We start from the raw sequence: 25,724 nt of genomic DNA, 5'->3' as shown, positions 1-25,724 counted from the left end.
GACGGGGATGTTCATATACGGAAGGAGAGAGACTCTCTAGGGGTGCAAAAAAGAATGACCTACGCAGGGCTCGAACCTGCAATCTCTTGATTCGTAGTCAAGCGCCTTACCATTGGGCCAGCAGGCCTTGCTGTTGTAACTATGATGTAGCTACTGCTTTATACCTAACAAGTTACTAGTAGAAAGCACGGGAATTCCCCATCTCCCATGGCTCCTCTCGAAGTGAATCGGGGGAGATTTCCAGCAGAAGAAAGATGAAGAATAATTAACTGGTGGCTATGTGCTATGCAAAAGGGTGTTTCCGTTTTCGAACCTAGGTTCCATGGTTCCGATGAAGAATGGTCTACCACTTACATCAATTCCACGTGTATGTGTCCCGGGTAATCTAAATCTATATATCTTCACCGGACCAACGACCTTCGGTGTTCAATATCGCCGTCATAGCCCGCAACGGAATATTGGCATGCACACCGATATCCTGACCAATTGTCAAGAAGACCCGCCTCCCAGCAGTATCAAATTCTGGATATGCATATGTTAGTCGTGCATATCCAGGCACTTCCGAGCACCGGGAGATAAGCCCCTGCTGACCGACGCCGGGATCTGAAATAAGCTCCACAAGAGTGGCAGAATCGCGACCATAATCCAAGCCGCCCTCAAGAGCGACCTTCTCCTCCAGAGAAATGACCTTCTCCGCAACAACTGCGCAAACATGGCTATTGAAGACGCCTTCCTGGCGGGATGCCGACCGCAAAACACCCACGGCCCCACGGCGGATCACCGGGTCACGACAGAGAGTAGCGACATCATAGAGGGGACTGATGATGCCCAAGTCGAGTGAGAAACAAGGACTCAGTCGCGGCTGGTCCCATAAAGAGCCGATTGACTGGGCTGGTGAGATAGGTGGAGAACCAACACTGCTCGTAAGTTCCACGACGGAGGCAGCCAAAGCGGTGATCTCCCTGAAGATCGCATTGTATCTATCCCAGACGGTCGACTCCGACGAGCCAGACATATACTGCTCTAATAACAGATTGTGCCTGAGACGATGGATCTGCAATATCTTCAAGCCCGCTTGCTCCCTCACTGTCAATGAAGGACCACGAACGTGTTCGAAGCAGTCCAAGGCCCCGGACCACTTCTGCAGTATGCCCGTATAGCGCTGTACCAAGGTTTCAGGCTCATCCACCGTGCCAAATCTCGCCATAACATTGACCATAAGATGATATTCGCGCCTAAACATGCCGTCGTAATGCTCATATACATCGCGGGCCTCTGCAAGGGAGGAAAAGCACTGTGGGATGTCGACAGATCCGTATCCTGTTAACTGCGGTGAGGTGAAAGACGGATTATCCTCCTCGGCTCGTGTCTGATCATAGAATCAACATCCACTCGAAACTCGAGAGTATATGTAAATCACGGAAAACAAATCTGACCTACCAAGGTGAAGGCCTGTCCATGCAATCTAACGAGGAGCATCCGCAGGTTCTCAATCTCAAGACTCGGCACGGTAGACGGCTTCAGAAAAGGATGATGATACGTTCCGGTCCTTGGATCATAGGTGACCTGCCCGAGTATCCTGACCCCATTGCGAATATGATTGACCGCGGCGATGTAATGGCTGGACATGATCTTTGCTGCTGGTCAACCACCGAAACCCAAGCAACAGCCACCTCCCGAAAACATACCTCATAGCAAATAAAAAGAACGCATGAAATCAAACACACATCCACGGTGAGCCTCCTATCGTGGCTGCCACCAACATGGAGGTGTGGGCTGCTGCCCGAATCTGAGGGACCTAAGAGAGCTCTGATCGCCGCTAGGTACTCCTTCACTGCAAATGTATCGTGCCCCTCACGACTGAACCAAAAGCCGGGAATCTGCCGGTCATTCTCAAAGTTCTCATGTAAGGCACCGAGGGCGACCAGCGCGTGCCAAATAGGCTTCTCGTGCTGACTGACCTGCAACACTGACCGACTCCAGAGTTCCGATCCGCAGTAGCCCGCTAAGGAGAATACGGTCCTCTCGCAGAAGAACTGGAAAGATCGAATTTCGCGCTCGCTTCTCGCATACTTAAAGGCTACAGGAGATAGAGAAGGCCGCGGAAGAGAAAGGCCCATCGAGGACGGGGAGATTGTATGGTAGCCGTCACACTTGCGACCGGTGGAAGTACATCTCAAGCAGCTCGGTCTGGTCTCGTCGCATTTAATGCGTCGCTCTGTGTTGAGAGAGAAGAATCAACCGACTAGCCCAGGAACAATCATATTGTGGTTTGGAGTATAAACTCACTCCTACAATTTTATGTTAGCTGAGCTGCCTGGCTTCGAGCGGTGGTGCGGATAGCTTACTTGCATGTCAGACATCCCGACTTGGTCCGTGTCCTATATACTATCTGTCGCACCTGCGGAGTTGCCATCGCGAGAGGCCATGAGACTGACTGGGCAAGTTGATTGTCTTTCGAGGAACAAGGGTCAAACCAACTTGGTACCCATGAACATATAATACGTGGATACGTGGGACTGTGCTGATGAATTGGTCGAAGTAACAACCAGAAAGTGAGATCCGTCAACAGCGACCGGGAAGTCTATCGCCGGCACGCACTAGTCCCCTTTTAGCCGTGGCAACACCATCCCTATGGATATGGCAGCAGCATTTATTTTTAGATTGCCTAACAACTCCAGGAACAACTTATAATGCCCATATATTAAGACATATCTGGCGGAAAAATATCATACATCCGTGTAATTCATACAAGATGAATTTCGCCAGCAGTAGTTTGTCGTGCGTCTGTCCGTCGTATCTAGACCTCTTCCTGCCATCACATAGCTGGACCATTGAATGGGAAACTATCCCACAGTGGCAATTCCATCCCACCCCATCCCGTGAGCGCAGCACTGTACTCGGCAGGATCCACGGCAGAGAAACTATTCACACTTGGCCACGGCTCAAATAATCCTAGTTGCGAAGGATCAGAAACATCCTCGCCGGCAGAGGCGACTGTCTCAGTTTGGGTTTGTGTTGAAAGGCGGCGGTCATTTAGACTGAAAAGCTTACTGACGTATCGAGTTCTGGTTTGTTGCGCGTGCTGTGCGAGTCGCTGGCGCTGCTCATAGACGGCATTCTTGAGCAGACTGAGAATTTCAAGGTAGTGGGCAGCTTGAGCAGATCGCTCAGAAAGCATGCGCAGGATGTCGAGAGCGTCATCGTAAGTTTCCTCCTGCAACGGGTCTGCTTCTTTCTGGGAGAACATGGAGAAACCTAGCACTAGTCCAGCCGCAAAGATAAAAGCCTTGAGGATGCACATGTTTCCTAGCAAGAGACGCGTTTGGAAGACCTCTGAGCATGTCTGGATCATATACACTGCCGAGTCGACGCATGCCGTTGCTAGTTTGGAATATGCCAATTCCTCATTGTGTTCACTATTGCCGCCGCCCATGGGACTGCGATTTAACTGTGCAAGCTGAAAGCCCAGTGCTGATATCAAGAAGGGACGTGTCACTATGATAACGGCGAAGTGATAAGTGCACGCGACATGTAGGTTCCCGATAATATGCTGGTGAGCCGCAGGCTGTTCATAGTCAGTCCCAGGGGGCGCCAGTAGTGACTCGGGTAGATCATCACTCCAGTCCTTCAGCTTCGTTAAGAGGACATCAGCCACCTCGACTGAGGCTGCCTGCTTTACGTAAAGCCCAGTGATGATATCATCCAAGATCTTTGACAACTTGAAAGACGCCACCAGGCTCTTTTCTGCCTGGTTCTCGGTGTGTGACGATGAGAAAGAGGTGTCTTCTGAGTGGGAACGTATTGAGGTTGTCGCAGCTGCTCTGCCGAGAATAGAACTCACTAGTAAATCCAGTACGCAAAGACTCATCCACACCCGTGCTCTGATATCTTGTTCCTTCGTGGGAACGGTCTCCCCGAGGTCGGTAAGCTGTAGACCCAGTGCCACTGCTGCCCGGACAGCTACCCCTAGATACATGAACGCGGCGTTTCTGCGACACGCACCGAGCATGTAGTATGACATCAGAAGAAAGAGACGCACTAGATCCAGGCTTGGATTTTCGAGCATCCCTGCAAATGCGCTGCGCTGAGCACAAGCGAAGAAGAACTTTCCAGCACGCTCTGCTAAGGGATGGTGCTTCGACGCTTGCGCTCCAATAGCGATAACGATATTCATCAGAGCTGATCTGGTTTGATCCCGATTACCAGTGGTCTCAGCGCTTGAGCTAATTGGTGCTTTCAGGAGCTGCATCGCTTCCTCTTCTAACAGAACATGCATGAAGCCGCTCGTTGCTGCACTGTAGGCTTGAACATAGTATTGCTGCTGACGCACGTCGAATTCATCGCCTAACTCAAGGGGAATATCATCTGGTGACTCGGTTTCCAGCATGTCTTCGCTTTTCATATTGTGGGAGAATTGCGATGGTCCAATGCATTGTGTAACGGTATCTCGAACTAGCTGCAGGAAAGACAAGGACGCAGCCTTCCCGATATACACTAGAATAAGACTCATGAGCGCCTGACCCTGTCCGAATACAGTCAGGTAATGCTTACCTCGTTCACCCCGAAGGTTGCGCAGCATGCGAGGGTGGGTCCTGTGCGGCGTTTCCGGAGAGAGAGGCCCTGGTTCTAGAGTAGACACAGCTGGTCCAGAAGACGGAGAAGGTGGGAGGTCATTTATTTGACTTCCGGACGATGCTAGGTCCAGAGAAGCAGAGTTTCGATTGGCAGAGATCAATCCCGAAGGATATGCGTTACTGTCCCCATTTGGCCGCCGAGCACTACCACGAGGAGCCGGAACACAGGTATCGGCGCGACCAAGCCGGATGCACTTTGCACATGGAAATGTGCCACTGCATCGTTTCTTAGTAGCCCGACATACTCGACAAGCCTCATAGGCCCGCAGTCGATCCTCAGGGTTTACCTTCGGTCGCGGCATCACATGTGACAAGGAGGAATGAGGTGTGTTCAGAGACTCGTTCGAAGCTGCTGTTTCAGAGGAACCTGCTCTGACATCTGGCTTAGGCTTGACCTGAGTAAGTGAATGCAGAGAGACACCGCCATACATCTCACCGTGATGGTGTGGCATGTGGTTCTGGGATTGTCGTGAGCGATAGTTGACACTTCCCCAGGAAGTGTGTTTGAGTGTCTATCTAGACCAAGGAGCCCATCTCCACCCACCGCTAGTTGAGTGGTCAGGAGTTCGGGTTAACGGCAATGGCTGACCCCACACTGCGATAAGCCCGATAAGCATGCTGTCTTTGCTTGACAGTACGTACACTACCTCCTACTTGATTGAAAAAAATTCAGTCCCAACATCGAACGATTCAAACTGGTCAACAGATGAATTCATAAGTAACTAAATCTCATATACCAGATATATTCTCAAGAGAGTGACAATTTGCGAGATCTCAAATCGAAGCGCAGAGTCAATCAAATAACAAACAAGACTGCAACGGTCCTTCCTCGTCCTGCGACGCAGCAACGCTGCTTTCAGTCGGTGTGGATGGTGCTTCGACATCGGCTCGAGCCATCTAGGCCATCTTGCCTGATTTAAAAAATCCTCACACTTCCTCTATTTCTCATTCGCGCACTCCTGAGCGAACTTGTCAATGTAGCTCGGAAGGGTCTTCTGCCAGACGGTCGCGTCCGAGTCCAGCTCTTTAATCTTGTCGCATTTGGCCTCGGTGATGTTGAGGGAGCCCGACTGCAACTGACTGAGGTGGCTCTTGAAGATAGGCTCAGTGGCCTGGAAGGCGCAGAATCCATAATCAACCAGCCCTTGAATATCGTTGCAGAGGGGCTTGTTGCCCTTGGCAGAGCAACTCTTCTCGACGGCGGCAACGGCCTGGGTGTGGAGCTGCTTGAATTGCGCTTGCTCAGTGGCAGAGATACCCAGCTTCTGGTCCAGGTCCTGGATGAGCTGCGGGAGAACTTGGTTTTGGACGTAGGCGTTGTGCTGGTTGATGGTGGCGGTGCAGTTCTGCTCACACACTTCCTTGTGGAAGTACTGCAGGAGCTGCAGAGGCTTGTTGCCCAGGACCTTGGGGATCTCCAAGCAGCTTTCCGGAATGCTGGGCAGAGAGGGAAAAGCAGCGGCGTTGGCGGCCGAGATGACGGTGGCAGCCACCACGACGGACGAGGCACTGATGAGCTTCATTTTGGCAGGTGGAGGTCGAAAAAGACTTGTAGAAGAATTGGTTTGCTAGAGACTATTGGGACGATTGAATTGGATTTGATGCTTGTCGATGATGTCCTGAAGGTCAGCAGAGAGGGTTCTTATATGTCTTCCACGGCCATAAGCCTACCCCGAGGTCATACAAGGTAGAGTGTCCTCCATCATGCTACACACATCTGCATGGGATCCGAAGCCGGATTGAATTTTTCTTGTTGTTTGAGGGTTTGTTTCAACCTGCAATCTCTCAGCACTACCAAGCATGATGGCTGGTGTAAGTCCAAGCATCGCGGATCAGTCCGAAGTCTGCTCCACAAAACCCCAAAAATGGGTCGACCCTGATCGGAACAAACAGCCACCAGGGGTAGCCCGGGCCCGTTCTTCTACGCCATGCGGTGAAACTGGCGAGGAGGAAGCGGCTGATCGACGTTTCGACCGAAACTTGAAGATGACGGGAATATTCCAGCGAACCTGCTATGTCTGGACGGTTGATTTGACCGCTGGGCGAGATCGTTTCAAATGAGATCATACTTTGCATGAACCGAGGCACAGTTGGTTCTTTTGATTTTCTCTCAGGGTTCTGCGACGATTCGATGGGAGATCACTGAAAGTTAGGAAATCCTCTGACATAGGCCGAGATTCAGCCAGGCCGACCTTCAGCCCTGATGCAATCTGCACCACTCCGACCGGCACACGAAACCAGAGATCATCAGTCCGTGTCGGATATTGATGACATTGTGCTGGGTTGCTGGTATAAATCGACACATCAGGTGCCGAAGTGGCCGAGCCCCCAACCGTGCGCACAGGGTCCAATGACCGAGGTGCTCCGTCGTGATCCAGTACCTGAAACATAAATCATGGCCAAAAAGGTCCATAGCCGACTCTAAGAGCCGGCCTCAATCTCTCAGGAGACAGCAGGGCAATCCGTGCCCATTTCCTAGAACCTCACTGGCAGCTTTCGAAACACCAAGCGGGCGACAGATCAAGAGTGGCCTTGCGCTAACAACAGTGCTCATCTGTACCGAGGCTAGGGAGACTTAAGGCCACTTAGGAAGACTTCCAGGTGTGACATAGAACTTCAAATGTAGATCCATCTCATTGCAGGGCTGAGGACTTGCGCCAAAGTGAGTGGGCAGACCATCGTCCAAAGTACTGCAGTGTACTGTACAGTAACTCACTAGTAAGTAGAGTGCCTTCCAGCCTCACTGCCTCAGGCGACAGGATATGCCTTAGATAGCCAGGCAACAACCACAGACGGGGCCAGCCATATCCCATTACCTAATGAAAAAGAAATCCACGACTCACCGGCGAGGAAATTCAGGTACACAAGCGAGATCAAAGCCAGAAGCAGCGGGAACACGCAAATTTCCTGGTCCCCCATTGGCCCAATAAAAAGTTTCTCCCAGCAAACACAGCAAACCCACCTGACCTCGCTTGTGGCTAGCGCGGCCGCACCCCCGACAACCGCAATATAAAAGCCTCCCAGACCCCCAGCTATTTTGAAAATCAAGCGACTCTACGTGAGTGATCCCCCCCATACCTTGAGAATTCCTTTCCGAATTCTCAAGCAACCATCACGATCATGAAGAACCGTCTCACTAACCATCCTCTCTGCAACAGTTCAAAGAATCACTTTAGAGTAGACGTCCCACCTCTGAGCTCTTCTAAAGAGCCACAGAATCCTCACCCTTGCTGATGACTTCTATGTCCTCGATGCCCTAAAGTGAAGCCGTTTTACTTCCGACTCGACTCTGCTTGTTGCCGCGCTCTGTTACGACCTGTCCTCGGACGGGCTTGTTTCGGGCGATTGGTCTTGCTGTGGTCCAGGGAGTGGTGATGATCTTTACCTTGTCGTGACGTCTTGACTTCGGTCGGTCTGACTTGGTGGGCGTCGAGGAGGTCTGAAAGGTGTTTTACCCCTCTTACACTTTGATGTTGGTGTTTCCTGAGAGGTTTTTTTGCTCAAACTTTTCTCGTATTATGAATTTGAATCAAATTACTATTTGTGATTAAATTTGCTTCTTTCTACTTGTAGCGTCGTGACCATCTTCTAATTCGGTCGCAATCGTAGCCATCATCATAGAATTATTATTGTCTTAAGATCCCGAACCTCTACGTTTATAACCGCGAGGTTTCCTGTCTTGAGCCACACGAAGACAACACCCGCTCATACGCTCTTGATGCTTACTTACTATGGAAGAATGTGAAAGTTGCGTGTACCTTGCGTCTGCATACTCGATATTTTCTTTCATTATTCATAGATATGTAGCTAATAAGAACACTGCAGTATGTTGATGTTACATCGGATCGTTGCTCCCTGAACCAAAGTAGATTGCTCGTATAGAACAAGCTTAGCCAGGAGAGGCTGTGTTCATTGTAACCACTGCAGCTTACCGAGTAGATAGCTTCTGGTAGGCGGATATCATGGCTGTAAACAGCAACTTCTCACGTCCCAAGGCCGGCAAAGACTATGCCGTGTGTGTGTGTGTGTGCAAGCAGAGGGGGCTCCGGTATCCCAGCCTAACGGATCAGGGATGATAGATGCCTGGCGCCAGATGCTCTGTGCATGTGAACAGGTTGAATATCCCGCCCAGAAAGTGAGTCGTCCATGCGTGATTTCGCTGCATGCGTGATCTGGGAGACTCATGCGCGTTACCCAACATCGAGACGCTATCGCTCTAGATGATCTTTGCAATTGAGTACAGCACACCCCTAGCCTCTTACTTGCCGTCCGCATTTCCCTTGTTCTCGCCGGCGTTGGTATTCGCATTCGCATTGCCGCCGCTGTTAGCCTTCGAGCCGCCTTTGCCTTTAGAGCCTCGACCACCACGCGGTCCTCGGGATGAGTTTCCTCCGGATTTGCCCTCGGTGGACTTGTCGCCCCGATTGTTGTTGGCGTTGCCTCCCGCAGTGGATGGCTGCGATTCACCTCCACGACCTTTTCCGCGACCCTTCTCACCTCCGGGGTTGGCCTTTCTCTCCAACACAACTACCTGACTCTGAGCGACTGTGACAGGGCTTGCAGCAATGGCTTTCTGAAGTCCGTCTGGCTCAGCAAAATCGACATAGCCGAAGCCCTTTTTCTTGTCGATTTCCACCTTCAGGACTTTACCGAAAGGAGCGAAGGCAGTTTCCAACAACGGCTCAGTGACACCTTGGGACGGGTTGGCGTGCTTTAGGAAGGCTTGGGTGGCGGTGACTGCTAGGCCGGCCGGTGCTTGTTTTCCTTTGGCGGGCTTGGGAGGTTTCGGTGTTGTGCTGGCGGGAGGGGTGCCCGCTTCCAATGGCTCGCTAGATGGTTGTTGAGTGTGGCTACGATCTCGACCCCTGGAGTTCTGCGAGGAATTGGCACCCTTCGACGACCTGCTGGAGACCTCCTTCTTTGGCGGTTCGGGGGTTGCGGCGTTGACTTGTTCGTTCTTCGAGGCGTCGGAATCCACAGAGGCACCCTTCCCGCCGCGTCGACGACCGCCGGATGGAGCCAATCCAAGATCGCGCTGGAGAATCTTGGCAGCAGCAGAGATATTACCACGTTCCCTTTTCCGTTCCGTCGATGGCTGGGGTGCGTCTTTGGGAGAGTCCTTGGAAGCGGACGACTTTGCGGCCTGCTTGGATGCGACACTAGCGGCTTGCTTGTTCGCCACCTTCACAGCTTCCTTGGTAGCTCTATCCGACCTGCTCTTCCTATCCGACTTCTCTGCAGCGGCCGGCTGAGTAGAGTCTTTATCTGGCCGTTGAAGCAGCTTCTTTGCCTGGACCTTCTCCGACTTCGAGTCCTTGTCTGACTTGTGGCGGGAAGACTTGCTGGACTCCTTAGCTTTGTTGGCCTTCTTATCTTTGATGTATTGAACCAAGGGCGTGATTGTCACCGAGTCTTTCTTGTCCTCCGCATCGGCGGCCGAGTCAATCGCAGCTGGCTTCGTTATGGGCTGGGTAAGACTCTCGAGGAAGGCGATGAAATCGGGATCCTGATCAATAGTTCCCTGGCGAGCATCCTTGCGCGAACGACTCCCGGGGATCTTGGCGAATGGCGCAAACTCCAACGAGGGTGGTCCCAAGAGCACAGGGTCATTGAAAGTGTTGCGCGCATCTTGAAAGGACGTCTGGCGAACCTGAGTGGAAAGCGGCAGAGTGTAATCGTTCGAAACGACGTGGACGTAGGCTCGCGAGGGCCGAGAAGGTTTGGCTGGACTGTTTGCAACAGTCAAGTTAGCCAAAGAACGAGCCCACAGAAAAAGAAACCTTACTCTTTGGACACCTTGCCCGGCTTGTAGAGAAACCAATCGACCTTTCCAGCTCCGGTCTTCCATTCGGGGCCGAGAGCTGTCTCGAATTCGGCTTTGGTCAACCCTGGCGGAAGCCGTCTGATGAGGAGCTTTAGTCGCGGCGCCGGAGGCTTGGGAGCTTTTTTACTTGTCGCAGAAGCATTCTTTTGAGTCGCAGCCACTGGTATTTGCAGGACGCCTCCTGCAGATTTGCCGTTCGGGGTCTGCGTCATGGTGGATATACAGACTCTTTCGGTCTGAGCGACCCCCGCCCTGACCAAGAGTGCGACCGGGAGAGTAGTTCTTGTTGTGGGACAAGGAGTATTGATTGAGGACACAATTCGTACGCTGGTGATATGTTGAGGGATGTGGAGTCTCGAGATACCACACCCTTGGGTACCAGCTCCAGATATAAGCAGTGTTGTTGTCGTGTGGAAATGTTAAGCTGATAACCATCGGATGGCGAGATCCGGACAGCGAGTGCACGTGACCGGCGGCCATGCCCAACATCAATCACATCTTATTCACCCTGCGGGGAAGAACCCGCTAATGCGCATCCAGCTCAGCATACTTGGTGTGTCCCGGTGTATGCGAGCCACTTTCCTTTAGACCTCCTCGTTGTTCGCTCATTATACCTTCACAAGCTGCCCCTCGTTTATCCTTTCGTCCTTACCCCTCCCACCTAGTAACCTATCTCTATCGCGACCCTCTAACCCGCAGCGTGGCGTTAGCAGCATCATGGTTGACAGTAAGGTCCCTCAGCCGGGACCGGCCAAGTTGAAGCGCAATGCAGGCCCCGACGAGTGGCTTGAGGCGGCAAAGGACTGCAAGTACCTTTCCGAGGCCCACATGAAACAACTTTGCGAGATCGTGAAGGAGTTCATGATGGAAGGTAGGCCCCGTCCGAGATCGGCTACGTTTCTGGAGGCAGAGATTGACGCAACCGTCTGTCTTTAGAATCGAACATCCAGCCCGTATCAACCCCGGTCACAATCTGTGGAGATATTCACGGGCAATTCTACGATCTGCTTGAACTATTCAGGGTCTCCGGCGGAATGCCTAATGAATCGGAAGTCGAACCGCCCAAGACATTTCCCTCAGTCATCACGTCCGACGATATTGAGCCCCCGTCCACCATCAGTGATCCTAAACTACGGAAGAAGCTCAGAAATTCAGGAGGCGGGGAAGGCGGCGACGATACAGCCTCGGTCAGCAGTCAACGGGGTCGTTCTTCGAGCGCAGGCTCGAATGAAGTAACTCTGAACCGCAATTTCGTTTTCCTCGGCGACTACGTCGACCGGGGTTATTTCAGCTTGGAGACCCTGACGCTCCTACTCTGCCTCAAGGCTAAGTGAGTGTCATGTGTCTGTCTGTATCGACAACCTTCGGATCCTAACGGCTTTTACCTTGTCTAGATACCCTGACCGAGTTACGTTGGTGCGTGGTAATCACGAATCCCGCCAGATCACCCAGGTATACGGCTTCTACGAGGAGTGCTTCCAGAAGTATGGCAACGCCTCTGTGTGGAAGGCTTGCTGCCAAGTCTTCGACTTCATGACGCTAGGCGCCATCATTGACGGCAGGGTGCTGTGTGTACACGGAGGACTGAGCCCGGAAATTCGAACGCTTGATCAAGTCCGTGTTGTCGCCCGAGCGCAAGAGATCCCCCACGAGGGTGCCTTCTGTGATCTGGTCTGGTCGGACCCGGATGATGTTGAAACTTGGGCTGTCAGTCCACGAGGAGCCGGTAAGCAAGCACCCTCTAAATCCTACCCAAACCCCGTGCTGACCGTTGATCTAGGCTGGCTCTTCGGCGACAAAGTTGCCGACGAATTCTGCCACGTCAACGACCTGACCCTAATCGCGCGAGCGCATCAGTTGGTGAACGAGGGCTACAAGTACCACTTCACCAACCAGAACGTGGTTACGGTATGGAGTGCGCCCAACTACTGCTACCGCTGCGGGAACCTCGCCTCGGTTTGCGAGATCAACGACGACCTCAAGCCGACGTTCAAGCTCTTCAGTGCAGTGAGCGACGATCAACGACATGTTCCGACATCGCGGCCGGGCCGCAGCGAATACTTTCTGTAAAATTATGACGTTGCTATTTGTTTTTATGGGGCTTGCTTGATCTCCGTGGATATCTCCAGGGTTTAACCGCACCGGCGCTGGCGTTGGGAGTGAATTACAGGATGGTGCTCACGCTCAAGTTGGGTATGGGCAAAGTGATGGACTGCATACATAACGACCGAGGGACCTTAATGAAGTCATTATTACCAATTCTCTAAAGATTTTTGTTTCTAGGATACTCTGAGATGGGATGAATTGGATTATCTTTGGCGACTATACAGACTCCTTCCTAGACCATGACTTGGACGATGACCTGGTGTGTCATTCCTATGAGTGCACAGACCGTAGCATTGTCACTTTTACTCCTTCATCTTGCTGCAGTTTATCGAAAAGAGTCCAGCGCCCGCAAAATTGCGGAGGCCGACAGCGGGCTCCACCTGATTGGAGCACAGCGCGACCGAGGGCCCCGGCTTCTCAACCGAGCCCCGGAATGGATTCCGGGGTACAGCACTGTCAAGCACTCTATACTCTCATCGGGACGCATTCCGGCCACGAGGCATATATCAACAGGAACAATGAGCTCCAACCGAGAATTCCTTCCTCCGCTCACCACACTAATACTCTGACTCATTCTCATTCCCAATCACAGCAAAAACGATGACCCAACAAGTCGACGTCCTCATCTGCGGCAGCGGCTCGGCCGGCCTCTGCGCGGCGACCTGGCTGGCGCGCTACGGCCTGCGGTGCAAGGTGCTGGAGCGGCGCTCGGGCCCGATGACGATGGGTCAGGCGGACGGAGTGCAGTGCCGGACGGTCGAGATCTTCGAGAGCTTTGGGATCGGCGACGAGCTGCTGCGCGAATCGTACCACGTGCTGGAGGTGGTGTTCTGGGCGGACGAGGATGGGTCCGGGGCGATTCGGCGCACGGGCAGGACGGCGGACACGCAGCCGGGCCTGTCGCATCAGCCGCACGTCATCTTGAACCAGGCGCGGATCAACATGCTGTTGATCGAGGCGATGCGGCGGTTCAATGGACAGGAGATCGATTATGGGTATACCGTGCAGGGGGTCGAGGTGGATCGGACCAAGGTGGCGGATCCCGAGGCGTATCCGGTGACGGTGACGGCGGAGAAGGCGGGGACGGTGGAGAGGTTTGAGGCCAAGTATGTTATGGTATGTTTGTTAACGTGTTGTTACATTGTTGAGGTGGTTGGGAGTGGCTGATTGGGAATGAACCAGGCATGCGATGGAGCGCATAGTACCGTGCGGAAGGTACTCGGGTACAATATGGTCGGGGATAGTACGGACGCCGTCTGGGGCGTGATGGATATGGTCCCCCGCACGGATTATCCGGATATCCGGAAGAAGTCGACGATTCGCTCGAAAGCAGGTAACCTGCTGATCATCCCTAGAGAAGGGGACAGCGACAACCTGACGCGGTTCTACATCGAGCTTCCTGCGGGGACCAAGGCCAAGGATGTTAAGCTGGAGGATCTGCAGCAGGCAGCGAAGAAGATCCTGAGTCAGTATCGGATCGAGTTCGTGGAGACGGTGTGGTGGTCGGCTTATGCGATCGGCCAGCGTCATGCGGACTGCTTCCACAAGGACTACCGCGTCTTCCTTGCGGGAGACGCCTGCCATACCCACTCCCCCAAAGCCGGGCAGGGCATGAATGTCAGTCTCCAGGATGGGTACAATATGGGCTGGAAGTTGGCGTCGATCCTGAAGGGGCTGGCCCCTCCGTCTCTGCTGGAGACGTACGTGCTGGAGCGGCAGAAGGTGGCTATTGATCTGATCAACTTCGATCGATACTTTGCGAAGCTCTTTTCATCCAAGGGGGACGCATCGCCCCAGGAGTTCCAGGAGGGGTTCATCAAGTCTGGGAAGTATACTGCTGGCCTTACGGCCAAGTATGACGAATCGCCTATCACCTCCGACACGGGTGTGTCGAAAGAGCTTTCGACGAATGTCGTCGTGGGGATGAGGCTGCCTAGCGCACAGGTGGTGCGCTTCTGCGATTCTAAACCCTTGCAACTAGCCACGACTTTGAAGTCTGACGGCAGGTGGAGGGTCATCGCCTTTGTTGGTGATCTCAGTATTGCCCAGAACAAAACTAGATTGGATGCTGTAAGTGACGTGCCTGTTTACCGGATCGAGCATGAAATTGATCCCCATACAGCTAGGAAGCTATCTTAGCTCGAGCGACAGTCCTTTGCGGACTTTCCGTCTGGAGGGAGGCGACGCAGACAGCTTGATTGAACCGATATTGGTTGGATATGGCCGGCGACACAGTGTTGAACTGGAAGAGATTCCTTCATGCTTTTACCCTGTTACCGGCAAGAACCAGACAAGAGGTGAGTCTTCTGGCTCCTTTAGTATATGCTTGCTAACAACAGGGAAGACATTCATAAAATCTTCTTCGACGACGAGAGCTACAACAAGGGCCATGGACATGTTTATGAGCATCTGGGGATAAACCCCGAGAGAGGAGTAATTATCATCGTCCGCCCTGATCAATGTGAGTTCCCTACCTATTCAATCAATGAGATCTGGCATTGACACAGATCTAGATGTATCGACAGTGCTCAGTCTCGACGATTATCGCCAGATCGGCCAATTCTTCTCAGGATGCTTACTACCCCAAGAACACCCGAACTCTGTGCCAGAAAGCAAGTTATAAGATCTCTGACGATTCCATGATGATAAACCTGTACCATAACCTCATCCACAATACCTACAATGCACATGTTATACCATACACGAACCATTCTAAAACGAAAACGAAAACGAAAACGCAGCCGCAAATAGTCCCTTTCAATCTACCATACAAAACCCACCAAACCTCCCTCCCATCAAACTCCAACTCCATCACCACAACCCCAATATCCAGAAACTCAACACCCTCTCGACCCCCTCACCACCTCAAACCCCCTCAGCAAATTCCCCCCTTGCTCATTAATAAACCCCACTCCCAACCTGCCACTGGCTTTCCGCTTCTTGCCCTTATCCCTCACCATCCCACGCACCTCCTCCTCGCCCACCCACACAAAAGCCTGATGCTCCCCCTCGGCCAATTTGACCCTCTCCTCCCAGCCCACCGCCGCCGCCTCCCTCACCTCCACTAGAAACGTCACCTTGGTCTCCTGCAGCAGCACCCCGCGCTTCATCTTGGTCCACTCGTCGACGCACACGAGATCCACGAACCGGGAGACGTGGAACCCCGTCTCCTCGCGGACCTCGCGCGCCACGCCCGCCAGCACGGTGGCGTCGCGGACGGGGTCGATCAGGCCGCCGGGGTTCTCCCAGTGGCACGGGTAGGAGTCTGTGATGCTGCGTTGGAGGAGGAGGGTTTTGGGTTCGGGCATCCGAAGATCATCATCGGGTGCGAGACTGTGGGGGTGGTCGTCTGGGATCGTGCCTGGGGTTGTTGCGGGGGTGGAGGTTGCGGAGGAGGTTGGGGTTTGTGGGGATTGTGCTGCTGCTGTTGGGGTGGGCGATGAGGGCGATGAGGGCGATGAGGGCGATAAGGATGGGGATGGGGATGACGATGCAGAGACAGGTACAGGTGGAGGTGTAGACGCTAATGGGAATATGTGCGCTGTCGTTCCCTGTGCTGTTCCCTTTGTAGTTGTCGGAACAGAAGCAGATGTGGTGATCGAAGTCACGGCGTCCGGCACGGTGGTCGAGAAGATGAACGCACCGCCGACGATGTTGTGGAACTGAGGACGGGCGGCCGCGAAAGCGGACAGCGGGATGTTGTATTCCTCCAGATGGGGAGGCACAATGTATGGGATTGGCAGTTGTTGTTGCGCGGGGAGCATTTTGTGGTGGTATAGTAGTTTGCGGGTATTGTTGTTGTTGTTGTTGATGACTTTAGCTATACTTCAAAACCCGGTGCAAGATAAAGACATTAAATAAGTTTTAAGACTCTAATGTAAAAAGTAAATGTAGATGTAGAAAGTAAAAGTAAAAAAGAAACAGATTCATAAACTACAAGAAATAGACCTGGCATTGTCAGTGTTGATAAACTTTTCCTTCTCACCTCCTCTTCGTCTCGATTCTTTCGGTGTGCATCACAAAAAAGTAAGAAACCACCAGTTGTTGCTTTTCACAATCTGGCGGTCAAGAAAGATTCTCCCTTCCCTTTTTCCCATCACAAAGGATTCAGCTAATTTTAGGCCGATCTGATGGATCTCACTTCATCCAATGCACCAGTCTTAAAATTCAGAAAATAAGATTCGAAAAATTAAATTAAGGTGTGACAAGTGACAGTGACAGAAAAGAAAAGAAGAGGAAAAAGAAAAAGTAAATGCAGAAAAAATAAAATAAAATAAGATTGCTAGGTTATTGACCTATGTTATATTCCATGTCCATTCCTCCCTTCCCCTTTCAATTGATCTATCGAAATGGGGTTGTCTGTAATTCCACTCAGGTATGCCCAATCTTTTGGTCCAACACCACCACCACCATCATCAACCACAACAACAACAATAACAGAAACAAGGCTTTGTGCCCTAATTTGTTTCCGTTTCTCCCGTGCTTTCGTTTCCTTTGTCCTGGTTTTCTTTTTTATCATTTTTGGATTTTCGGTTCCCTTTCCTCACCTCACACACGATACCAACGCACCATTTCCCTTCCCAGCCCAACGGGATCCCTCCACACCGACTTCCTCACCACTTCTTCTCCCTCTCCCTCTTTGGCACATACCACCACATCGGTGAGATCCTTGTGTCGACTCGCCTGTTCACTTTCCTCCCGCAGCTTTTGTTGGACCTTCCACCCTCGCACAAACCACAAGCACAGCGCCGCCGCGATGTAGAGGATCCCCGAGAAGACCTGCACCGGCTGGTAGGCCGCCGTGCCCCATGCCGGCCGCCGCAGTGCCTGCGCGATCGCCTCGCCAAACGCCCCGGGCGAGATCAGAACGAGCCAGAGGATGCTCAGCGCGCCCGGCAGGTCTTGCAGCCCAATCACCTCGACGATCACGGGGGCCACCGTGGCGAAAAAGGTACCCGACACCATGCCCCCGATCGTTGCGAAGACAGAGACGACCGCCATATCCTGGGCGGGAATCCAGATCGCGAAGCAGAAACCCGCGCAGACCAATGACAGCACCGACGCGACGTTCAGCCGGCCCCAGCGATCGCTCAGCAGCCCAATCAGCGGCCGCCCGACCCCCTGGCCCAGGTTATGCAGCGCGCCGACCACACTGCTCTGGTGCGACGACAGCCCGATCGAGACGGCGAAGTTCGGCAGGCTAAAGTTGACCGCGACGAACCCGAGCGTGCTGAAGATCGCCCACCCCAGCAGCAGCACGAACTCCGCCCGCCGGAGCAAGGGGAACTGGAACGCCGTGTGCCGGCTCGCCGTCGCCTTGTGGCGGTCGCGCAGGAACGCCGCACTCACTAGGTTCGCCGTCAGCGACACCAGCGCCAGCGTGCGGTACGTCCACCCCAGCCCGATGTTCTCGATCATCGACTGGATCGCCAGCGAGTAGATGATCCCGCCGGTCCCGGCTCCGGCGGCGGGGATCGCGTTTGCGATGCTGCGTTTGCGCTCAAACCACTGTGCCGGGATGCCCAGGTACGTCATATAGATGACGCCCATGCCGGTTCCGAAACAGACTCCCTGCGCCAGGAAAAGCTGCCAAATTCTCGTGGCGAAAGAGGCTGCAATCAAGCCTCCGCTCTGGACGATGATTCCCCCAATCAGGGTGGCATGAGTGCCGTGCGTTCGGATCAAGTAGACGGTGAATGGGGCCATCAGGTATGCGCAGCCAATTGATAAGCCGCCCACCATGGAGTAGGCGAAGGAACTGGTCCCGGGAAAAACATCGTTGGTCATGTAGTGGGACAGAAATATCCCATAGCTCTGAACGTGGGTTAATCTCCTGACTGCAGCATAGAAGACTCATGACATGATGATCCATGGACTCACCCCATTGATACCCCACGTATTGACTTGCAGCCAGAACACGCAAGCCACGACCACCCACCCATATCCGCCATCGGGAGCTGGCTGTCCATGCTCAACGGTCATATCCTGCTTCACTGTCGACTCTTGGCTTTGGCGATCAGTATCTTCATGTTGTGCATCATCCGATCCGCCACCTAGATGCTTGATCTGCTTCTCCTGCATTGAATCCATTTTGGTGAAACACAGCACAAACTATCACGGAATCCCTGTCCGATGTACAGTACATCATGAAACTCCCACAAAGAAAACAGCGGTGCGGAGAATTAAATAGCACGAGCATCCGAAGCTCTTGTCAAAAGCTTGCTTCCCAGAGGAAAGGACAGAAAAAAACACCGCCGACGACATTCTGCATCCAAAATTCTCCGCACCGAACACGCAGAACAACCTACTCCACAGGGCTGGAATGTGCCCGTTACCAAAATTGGAAGAAGCCGCCCCGAAGGGAAGCTTCATAGCCAAACGTTCGGACCTCAGACGACATGATTCCTGATTTTGGGGATCCTCCAGATTGCAAGGGAGGTGTAGCGCTTGCGCAATGCGACGAAGGGGCCGAGGTTTCAGGTGTCTATCTTGCCTCTTGTGGAATACCTCTGGTATGGAAGATGAAGAATGCTGCTATCTCCAGTGGTTGTTGCACATCATCGCCCGAATAGAGCGGTATCCCTTGCTTTGCTGGAAGAGCTGATCAACAGAAGGATAAGTTGATTGGATTCATGAAACATTGTATGCTGCTATGAATCGGGTGAGGAGAATAGGCTCTTGTGTGTTTGGGGATGGGAGCTGGGCCGGCACCTGATCTCCGACCCTTTGCGCCATGAATCATCCATCATCCTCTGAGTGGGCACAAAGCATAGATGAGAGGTCTGTTTCATAAGCGTACCTTTCTTTGCGCGTCTCATGACATCATCGTGCTGGATCTCCTACCGAGTAGCATGCAGATCTGTGTTGCCCTCCAGGAACACCCTCGCGAGCAATTGAGGAACGGCCGTTCAAGTCAACAGCCTAATTTGCTGACACAGAAATCGAGTATTCTGAGCGGACAACAGCACCAAAACCCAGATGATGAATCTGATAAGACTACCGATGCTTATCTTTGCAAGAATCCCTCTAGAATGATGATGTCGATGGCGCCCGACAAGCTTTTGAAAATTGTCGATAAGACCGGCTCAAAATAGAAACTCATGGAGCTGAATCATGTAGGAAAGCATGTGCGTGCCACCGGAAGACAGACGTATGTCAATAAGTGGCGATATCCCATCAGACTCTTTTGACGTGCGCAAGAACTAGCGCGTCATTGACATTGTGAGATCTACATCCCAGGTGGGTGTGGCTGGTCGGTCTCTTCTGCCGCTTTTCTCGATCACCAGTAGGAAGGCTCCATGCCCGCCTGCCTTCAATCGCGATTCCGCTTGAAGGTGGGACAAATGTATACACCAAGCTCGTCTTGATCGTCCGATGTTCATGTAGGACCTGCCAATCTCCCTTCGGATTGTAGTCCTAGATATCCCAGTTCATGACTACTGTCGACCCCGCAATGCTGGAAGACGCGCGTCCTTCCAACTTGGAAGTTGTACAGTGTGAGCAAGAATCTAGGCGATGCTAGGTGTGTTGTGCTTAGCATCAATGCCTCCACCAGCCTGCCTGAATTTGAAGCACAGTGGTCAGTCGGCCACTGATCGGTTTACGTATACGCATACATACAAACCATGGCCTGACCAATCCGAACTTATGATCTTCGACTGTTGTTTGAGCAAGGAATTCATTGGCGACTTTCGAGCGAAAATGGGATCACAAATGTGAATGTGTGGTCTATGGTAGGTCGGCAGGTGTGCTTCCACCTCAAGCCGAAAGGAACTGTCACAGTTCCAGATGAGCGTTTCAGAATCAAACAAGCCTTGCTGGTACGTCATGAAAGCTGCGTCTACTTAAGCTGTGATTGAGCAGGTGGAGGTCGAATGCTACCAAATTTGTCCGGTATGGCATGGTTCCCGGTCCAATGGGAGGCGAGACATACGCGTCGAGTAATTTGACAAATTGGCTTCAGGTATGAGACAAGTCATCCTCAGCTGGAAGTGCTCCCCCGGCCTGCAATTGGAGAGCAACGTCATCGACTTCCTTCCACACCCGCAACAAATTGCCTCCAGCTACCTTTCCTGCATCCTCATCACTTACACCTCGCTTCAACAACTCCGCGATCAAACCCGGGTACTTGGACACATCCTCAAGACCCCGGGGAACGGTGGGTATACCGTCAAAGTCGCTTCCTAGGCCAACATGATCGAAGCCAATCAGTTCGCCGATATGCACAATGTGATCCACAACGTGCGCCAGGGTGGCAGTCTCGGGCTCGAAATGGGGGAGCCCGTTGGGATCTTCCGAGGCTGTGCACGAAACAAAATCCGGAGAGAAGTTGACCATAACCAGCGACCTGCGCACTCTGACCAGCTCCAAAATATCGTCAGGGACATTGCGTGGGTGAGGACAGACGGCATATGCAGAGCTGTGACTGAAGATGACTGGCGCGCGGCTGCCGGCCCAGTCATCTTTTCCAGCCCCTAGGATATCGCGCATCGTGTCTGTGCTCACGTGGGACAAGTCGACAATCATGCCGAGTCGGTTCATCTCGTGGACGAGCGTTTTACCCGCTTCGCTAACTCCGTGCCAGAAAGGGTCCGCTTTCTTGATTCCACCTGGGATCTCAACGAGGGCCGCATCGGCATACCGGTTGTGGCAGTTATGGGTGAGTGTGGCATACGAAACACCACGCGCATGCAAGTCTCGCAATTGGGCCAATGAGTTACCGATCGAGTGTAGCCCTTCCATCCCAAGTGGGGAGATGATCTTCCCGTCCCGGAAAGCTTGGAGAGCAGTCGTGCCATTTGGAGGCGCGGAGAAAGTATCGGGGTAAGACTGCTGTAGGCGCAACATAACGTCTACCTGCTCAATTGTCTGGCGGACGCCTAACAGACGCAGTTAGTCACCTTTACCTGCAAGTAGAAGTAAATCGGGCGACAACTCACTGATCGCGTAGTTCGCATCGGAGAAATCGGTCCAGTTGGCGGGACACTGGACGAAGACACTCCAGAAAGTGCCACCGACCCTGCCTTTGGCTAGTCTGGGTAGATCCACATGGCCTACCAAGTCGCCTTCGGTAAATGGAGTTTTGAAGTTGTCGTCGTAGATGTGATTCTGAAATCTTTCTCGGATGAAAATCGGAAGGTCATCATGGCCGTCTGTTACGAGCACATGTCAGTTATGTATCAGACACGAACGAGTTGTTGAGAATAGTCTTACCTATGAGAGGTGTTTCCGTCAAGATCCTCTCCACTCGCTGCTCGATGGAGAGTTGGAGACTGCATTTACGAGCACCAATCATACGAGTGTTGCTCAAGACAGCCAGGAGGCACGCAGCAATAAGAGTGAGGGCCAAGCGACTCTTGTTGCGTGCGTAGAAAGATCGGGCCTCTGTATGATGTGCGGCATCTGATAGATGCACTCCCGATTCAGGATCAAGCTTGGTGTCCATTGTTCAAAGGTAGGGGGTTGGAACGATAGTTATACAGCAGCTTTCTCTGTTTCCACTTGATATTCTGTGAGGATTTTGAGGGAAGAGGTCATGAATGAGGAGGTGATGCGGTGTTACTCAGTACGAAAAAGCAATGCGTTCCTGCATGCTTATCTTTCAGCACAGCAAATTGTCGACCTGAAGAAGCCAATCGATCGGTGACTCGTCGAGACCAGCAATCAGACTTTTCTGTACAATCTAAAGGCAGCAAGAGCTCATATATACTTTCTGGAAGAAAAGAAAGCCAGTGTCATCACATCAGATCCAACGAGATCGTCGCCATACTGCTCTCCATTTATTCTTAGCTAGACGTTATCAGCGCCGACAAGGGAAATGGATGACAAATCACCACGATTACCCGATAAGGAAGGGTAAATGCGGGAGCCAATCATCGCTTATCCAAAAAAAATCCTTGAGAAACGCCGAGATGCCGCTTTACACTGCGTGGATCTTCCTTGTAGGCCTTCTTTATTTTCATTCTTGGGATTTATAGTATCGATATGTATTCGCTTCGAAACTCGAGAAATACAGTTTGATTATACTGTTTCAAAACTCCCCCCTCCCCGCGTTGTGGTGGTAATTGTAATGCTACGAGGATCTCTGGGCCCAATCAACCCCTCCCAAAATAAAGTGTTTCCGCCCACTTAATCCGACCCGCCATTTCTCGGCTCTTTCTTTTCATCGTTTGTCACCAAGGCAAGGCCGTCTGCTTTGATCCTCAAAGGCAAACGGAGAATAGGCGAGAAGCAGAACCCAGGGGCTCGGCTATCTCGTTCTTCCAATCATGGCAGAATTTGCTGTAGACGAAGGTAAGCGTTACACTCGTGCTCGCGCACCGTCCTCGTGCTGATTATTCGCCCTGGTTCAGGTCTGCTGGCCTTCTGGCATACCTATCGTCTGCCGCTGCTCCTCGCTCTCGTCGCCGCGTTTACTTTCATTCGCTTCTTTCGTACACTTCAGCCCAAGTCTAGAACGGCCACTGCCTCCTCGATCCCACCGTCCCCTCGAAGCCTTTCTCCGGAGAAGAGTGAAAAGCTCGCGATCGGATACGACAAAGAAATCACCAAGGTCGAGAAGTCGGCCATCCAAACTATCGCCGAGAGGGAGAAAGCGCCCAAGTCTGCATCCGGTCCTAAGAGAGTGTCCGGAAAGAAGCCCTCAAAGGTCGCTGGCCGACGTACCGGTTCCGACCAGAATCAACAGCCTTTGTCCTTCATCCAGCCCATCATCTTCTACGCCTCGTTGACCGCTACAACTGAGAAATATGCGCAGGTATTGCTTGAAGACCTGCGCGCCGCCGCCCAACTACGAGCCGATCCGGAGAACCGTGAGCGGGCAATTCTTCCTCCTCAGATCCAAGACCTCTCCTACGTCGACTTCGATGATTACTTCGCCGCTGCACCCAAGCCTCCGTCCAACTCGCCCGGAACGCGCTACGTTTACTGCTTGCTGATCCCCTCGTACAACATTGATACTATTTTGAACACTTTCCTTGGCCACCTTGACGAAACCCACAATGACTTCCGCATCGATACTGCGCCGCTTTCGTCTCTGGCTGGCTACGCTGTCTTTGGTTTCGGTGACAAGGAAGGATGGCCGACCGAGGAGGAGGGATACTGCTACCAGGCTAAGGAACTCGATCGGTGGATGGCGAAGCTTACGGGTCGGAAGCGGGCGTATCCCCTTGGATTTGGTGATGTCAAGGGGGATCCGGAAGCTGCCCTGAAAGAATGGTCTCATGGTCTTCAAGATATCCTGGGTGACATCTTGGAGAATGGTGGATTGGGTGAAGGTGTTCCTGGCAGCGGTGACCCTCTCGAAAGTGACGAGGAGGACCTGGACGAAGAAGGCTCTGATGACAGTTCTAAGAAGAACCGGAAACGTAACAAGGCTCAAGACGTGGTTGACCTGGAAGACATCAAGTTCAGCGCTGATAGCGGATCGGGGACCCCCATTCCCGTTGACTTCACTACCGCGGGCGCTTCGCCTGCGTCCGCTATTCAACCCACTGAGAAGGAAATGGTCCCGAAGACATCGCCCACCTACGCAGCTCTTACCAAACAGGGCTACACTATCGTGGGTTCTCACTCAGGTGTCAAGATCTGTCGCTGGACTAAGTCCGCGTTGCGTGGCCGTGGCTCCTGTTACAAATTCTCGTTCTATGGTATCCGCTCGCACCTTTGCATGGAAGCTACCCCGTCCCTTTCCTGCAGCAACAAATGTATCTTCTGCTGGAGACATGGCACTAACCCGGTTGGCACAACTTGGCGTTGGAAGGTGGATTCTCCTGACCTGATTTTCAATGGTATCAAGGAGGGTCATTACAAAAAGATCAAGATGATGCGTGGTGTCCCCGGTGTGCGTGCTGAACGATTCGCGGAGGCCATGCGCATCCGCCACTGCGCTCTCAGCTTGGTGGGCGAACCGATCTTTTATCCTCACATCAATCAGTTTTTGGACATGCTGCACAGTGAGCACATCTCTAGCTTCCTTGTCTGCAATGCTCAACACCCCGATCAGCTCGAGACCCTCAACCGAGTGACTCAGTTGTACGTTTCCATTGACGCGAGCAACCGGGAAAGTCTGAGAAAGATCGACCGCCCTCTTCACCGCGACTTCTGGGAGCGTTTCCAGCGTTGTCTGGACATTCTTCGCGAGAAGCGTCACATGCAGCGCACTGTCTTCCGTCTTACGCTGGTGAAGGGATTCAATGTGGACGATGAGGTCATTGGATATGCGAACCTGGTTGAGAAGGCACTGCCTTGCTTCATCGAGATCAAGGGCGTCACTTACTGCGGTACTAGCACCAGTGCAGGAGCTGGGCTGACTATGCAGAACGTGCCTTTCTACGAGGAAATCCAGGAGTTTGTAACCTCCCTTAACAAGGAGCTGGAGCGTCGCGGTCTCAAGTATGGTCTCGCTGCGGAGCATGCTCACAGCTGCTGTGCACTAATCGCATCCGAGCGCTTCTACGTGAACGGAAAGTGGCACTCGCGGATCGATTACGACCGGTTCTTCGAACTTTTGGAGAAGGAGAAGGCAGACGGCACCCCCTTCAAACCCGAGGATTACATGAGTGAAACGCTCGAGTGGGCCTTGTGGGGCAACGGTGGCTTTGACCCCAACGACGAGCGTGTATACAAGAAAGGCAAAAAGAAGGGCCTCCAAGCTGCAGCGGCAGCTCAGGATTGATTGAACCTGTTTCCTGTCATGTTCAAGTACCGTGCCATCCCTCTGAGCGCCGTAGAGGCCCTTTGAGGCCTGTCTCGTGGCCTATCTCTCAGGTGGACATACAATCATTCTCGAACCGACTCCGCAGCTGTAAGGAATTCAGGAGCACCATCCTATCGAAAAACCCACTTAGCTGTCAGGCCATGGCCGACGAACCCAGCTTGCACCGAGTGCAGCTACCGTGAAAAGCGAATTAACAAAACCGGGTCATTCTGCGCCTAGCGTCTCACAGACGCTAAAAATATTCCCAGATTCTAGCCAAGACCGTCGGACAACAGTATATACTCCAGCCGAAGTCAGCTGCTGTGCAAGTCACAAGGCTAGTTGAATTTCTTCTATGATTCATGTATCTAGTTGAGAAACCATGACGAATTTTAGCTATATTTTGATTATCATGCATACTTAGTGCCTATGTCAGATTCAAACTAACCAGCACTCAGTG

At 52.5% G+C, this 25,724-nt stretch overlaps 9 protein-coding genes and 1 non-coding gene across 10 annotated transcripts; 3 read left to right on the top strand and 7 right to left on the bottom strand.

Moving 5' to 3' along the window:
* Window positions 1–55: 55 nt before the first annotated feature.
* Window positions 56–127, bottom strand: BO82DRAFT_t52. The gene has a single exon. It is a non-coding gene; the product is annotated as a tRNA-Arg (tRNA).
* A 264-nt stretch (window positions 128–391) lies between these two features.
* BO82DRAFT_274814 (Zn(II)2Cys6 transcription factor domain-containing protein) lies at window positions 392–2,416 on the bottom strand (the record flags this gene model as incomplete). Its single annotated transcript, XM_025631099.1, has 5 exons — window positions 392–1,369; window positions 1,441–1,632; window positions 1,689–2,218; window positions 2,290–2,291; window positions 2,349–2,416. The coding sequence occupies 5 exons, from the start codon at window positions 2,414–2,416 to the stop codon at window positions 392–394; spliced, it is 1,770 nt and encodes a 589-aa protein (XP_025495881.1).
* Window positions 2,417–2,818: 402 nt separating this feature from the next.
* Window positions 2,819–6,160, bottom strand: BO82DRAFT_274695 (fungal specific transcription factor domain-containing protein; the record flags this gene model as incomplete). Its single annotated transcript, XM_025631095.1, has 3 exons — window positions 2,819–4,831; window positions 4,943–5,009; window positions 5,607–6,160. The coding sequence occupies 3 exons, from the start codon at window positions 6,158–6,160 to the stop codon at window positions 2,819–2,821; spliced, it is 2,634 nt and encodes an 877-aa protein (XP_025495880.1).
* Window positions 6,161–8,399: 2,239 nt separating this feature from the next.
* Window positions 8,400–10,859, bottom strand: BO82DRAFT_351006 (putative nonsense-mediated mRNA decay protein Upf3). The gene is made up of 2 exons (XM_025634300.1): window positions 10,423–10,859; window positions 8,400–10,366 (listed from the first exon to the last, which is right to left on the bottom strand). The coding sequence occupies exons 1-2, from the start codon at window positions 10,671–10,673 to the stop codon at window positions 8,896–8,898; spliced, it is 1,722 nt and encodes a 573-aa protein (XP_025495879.1). The 5' UTR covers window positions 10,674–10,859; the 3' UTR covers window positions 8,400–8,895.
* Window positions 10,860–10,999: 140 nt separating this feature from the next.
* Window positions 11,000–12,796, top strand: sitA (TOR signaling pathway phosphatase SitA). The gene is made up of 4 exons (XM_025634299.1): window positions 11,000–11,332; window positions 11,398–11,791; window positions 11,856–12,187; window positions 12,242–12,796. Exons 1-4 carry the CDS (start codon window positions 11,179–11,181, stop codon window positions 12,529–12,531), a joined length of 1,170 nt encoding a protein of 389 aa, XP_025495878.1. The 5' UTR covers window positions 11,000–11,178; the 3' UTR covers window positions 12,532–12,796.
* Window positions 12,797–13,167: 371 nt separating this feature from the next.
* BO82DRAFT_429176 (putative phenol 2-monooxygenase) lies at window positions 13,168–15,394 on the top strand (the record flags this gene model as incomplete). The annotated part of the gene is made up of 5 exons (XM_025640509.1): window positions 13,168–13,683; window positions 13,750–14,637; window positions 14,690–14,864; window positions 14,912–15,028; window positions 15,081–15,394. 5 exons carry the CDS (start codon window positions 13,168–13,170, stop codon window positions 15,188–15,190), a joined length of 1,806 nt encoding a protein of 601 aa, XP_025495877.1. The 3' UTR covers window positions 15,191–15,394.
* On the bottom strand, window positions 15,075–16,801 carry BO82DRAFT_165500 (uncharacterized protein). The gene has a single exon (XM_025630296.1). The coding sequence runs from the start codon at window positions 16,329–16,331 to the stop codon at window positions 15,405–15,407; it is 927 nt and encodes a 308-aa protein (XP_025495876.1). The 5' UTR covers window positions 16,332–16,801; the 3' UTR covers window positions 15,075–15,404.
* Window positions 16,802–16,851: 50 nt separating this feature from the next.
* On the bottom strand, window positions 16,852–18,937 carry BO82DRAFT_351003 (MCT family MFS transporter). The gene is made up of 2 exons (XM_025634298.1): window positions 18,448–18,937; window positions 16,852–18,381 (listed from the first exon to the last, which is right to left on the bottom strand). Exons 1-2 carry the CDS (start codon window positions 18,655–18,657, stop codon window positions 17,116–17,118), a joined length of 1,476 nt encoding a protein of 491 aa, XP_025495875.1. The 5' UTR covers window positions 18,658–18,937; the 3' UTR covers window positions 16,852–17,115.
* Window positions 18,938–20,165: 1,228 nt separating this feature from the next.
* BO82DRAFT_302158 (putative dipeptidase) lies at window positions 20,166–22,301 on the bottom strand. Its single transcript, XM_025632110.1, has 3 exons — window positions 21,781–22,301; window positions 21,507–21,719; window positions 20,166–21,446 (listed from the first exon to the last, which is right to left on the bottom strand). The coding sequence occupies exons 1-3, from the start codon at window positions 22,010–22,012 to the stop codon at window positions 20,527–20,529; spliced, it is 1,365 nt and encodes a 454-aa protein (XP_025495874.1). The 5' UTR covers window positions 22,013–22,301; the 3' UTR covers window positions 20,166–20,526.
* A 358-nt stretch (window positions 22,302–22,659) lies between these two features.
* On the top strand, window positions 22,660–25,676 carry BO82DRAFT_389311 (flavodoxin and radical SAM domain protein). The gene is made up of 2 exons (XM_025638442.1): window positions 22,660–22,860; window positions 22,920–25,676. Exons 1-2 carry the CDS (start codon window positions 22,836–22,838, stop codon window positions 25,241–25,243), a joined length of 2,349 nt encoding a protein of 782 aa, XP_025495873.1. The 5' UTR covers window positions 22,660–22,835; the 3' UTR covers window positions 25,244–25,676.
* Window positions 25,677–25,724: the final 48 nt, after the last annotated feature.

This window comes from Aspergillus uvarum, assembly GCF_003184745.1.
Source record: "Aspergillus uvarum CBS 121591 unplaced genomic scaffold BO82scaffold_6, whole genome shotgun sequence".
Taxonomy (NCBI): Eukaryota; Fungi; Ascomycota; class Eurotiomycetes; order Eurotiales; family Aspergillaceae; genus Aspergillus; species Aspergillus uvarum.
This window is presented reverse-complemented; position numbering and strand designations above follow the sequence as displayed.

Excerpts from the sequence above, each read along its gene's own strand:
- BO82DRAFT_351006 (XM_025634300.1), bottom strand. The coding sequence starts at position 10,673 with ATGACGCAGACCCCGAACGGCAAATCTGCAGGAGGCGTCCTGCAAATA. Across the intron at positions 10,367-10,422 it reads CCGGGCAAGGTGTCCAAAGA|TCCAGCCAAACCTTCTCGGC; the intron begins GTAAGGTTTCTT and ends TGTTGCAAACAG.
- sitA (XM_025634299.1), top strand. The coding sequence starts at position 11,179 with ATGGTTGACAGTAAGGTCCCTCAGCCGGGACCGGCCAAGTTGAAGCGC. Across the intron at positions 11,333-11,397 it reads GAAGGAGTTCATGATGGAAG|AATCGAACATCCAGCCCGTA; the intron begins GTAGGCCCCGTC and ends GTCTGTCTTTAG. Across the intron at positions 11,792-11,855 it reads CTACTCTGCCTCAAGGCTAA|ATACCCTGACCGAGTTACGT; the intron begins GTGAGTGTCATG and ends TACCTTGTCTAG.
- BO82DRAFT_165500 (XM_025630296.1), bottom strand. The coding sequence starts at position 16,331 with ATGCTCCCCGCGCAACAACAACTGCCAATCCCATACATTGTGCCTCCC.
- BO82DRAFT_351003 (XM_025634298.1), bottom strand. The coding sequence starts at position 18,657 with ATGGATTCAATGCAGGAGAAGCAGATCAAGCATCTAGGTGGCGGATCG. Across the intron at positions 18,382-18,447 it reads ATACGTGGGGTATCAATGGG|AGCTATGGGATATTTCTGTC; the intron begins GTGAGTCCATGG and ends ACCCACGTTCAG.
- BO82DRAFT_302158 (XM_025632110.1), bottom strand. The coding sequence starts at position 22,012 with ATGGACACCAAGCTTGATCCTGAATCGGGAGTGCATCTATCAGATGCC. Across the intron at positions 21,720-21,780 it reads GACGGAAACACCTCTCATAG|ACGGCCATGATGACCTTCCG; the intron begins GTAAGACTATTC and ends TGCTCGTAACAG. Across the intron at positions 21,447-21,506 it reads CGATGCGAACTACGCGATCA|GCGTCCGCCAGACAATTGAG; the intron begins GTGAGTTGTCGC and ends TGCGTCTGTTAG.
- BO82DRAFT_389311 (XM_025638442.1), top strand. The coding sequence starts at position 22,836 with ATGGCAGAATTTGCTGTAGACGAAG. Across the intron at positions 22,861-22,919 it reads AGAATTTGCTGTAGACGAAG|GTCTGCTGGCCTTCTGGCAT; the intron begins GTAAGCGTTACA and ends GCCCTGGTTCAG.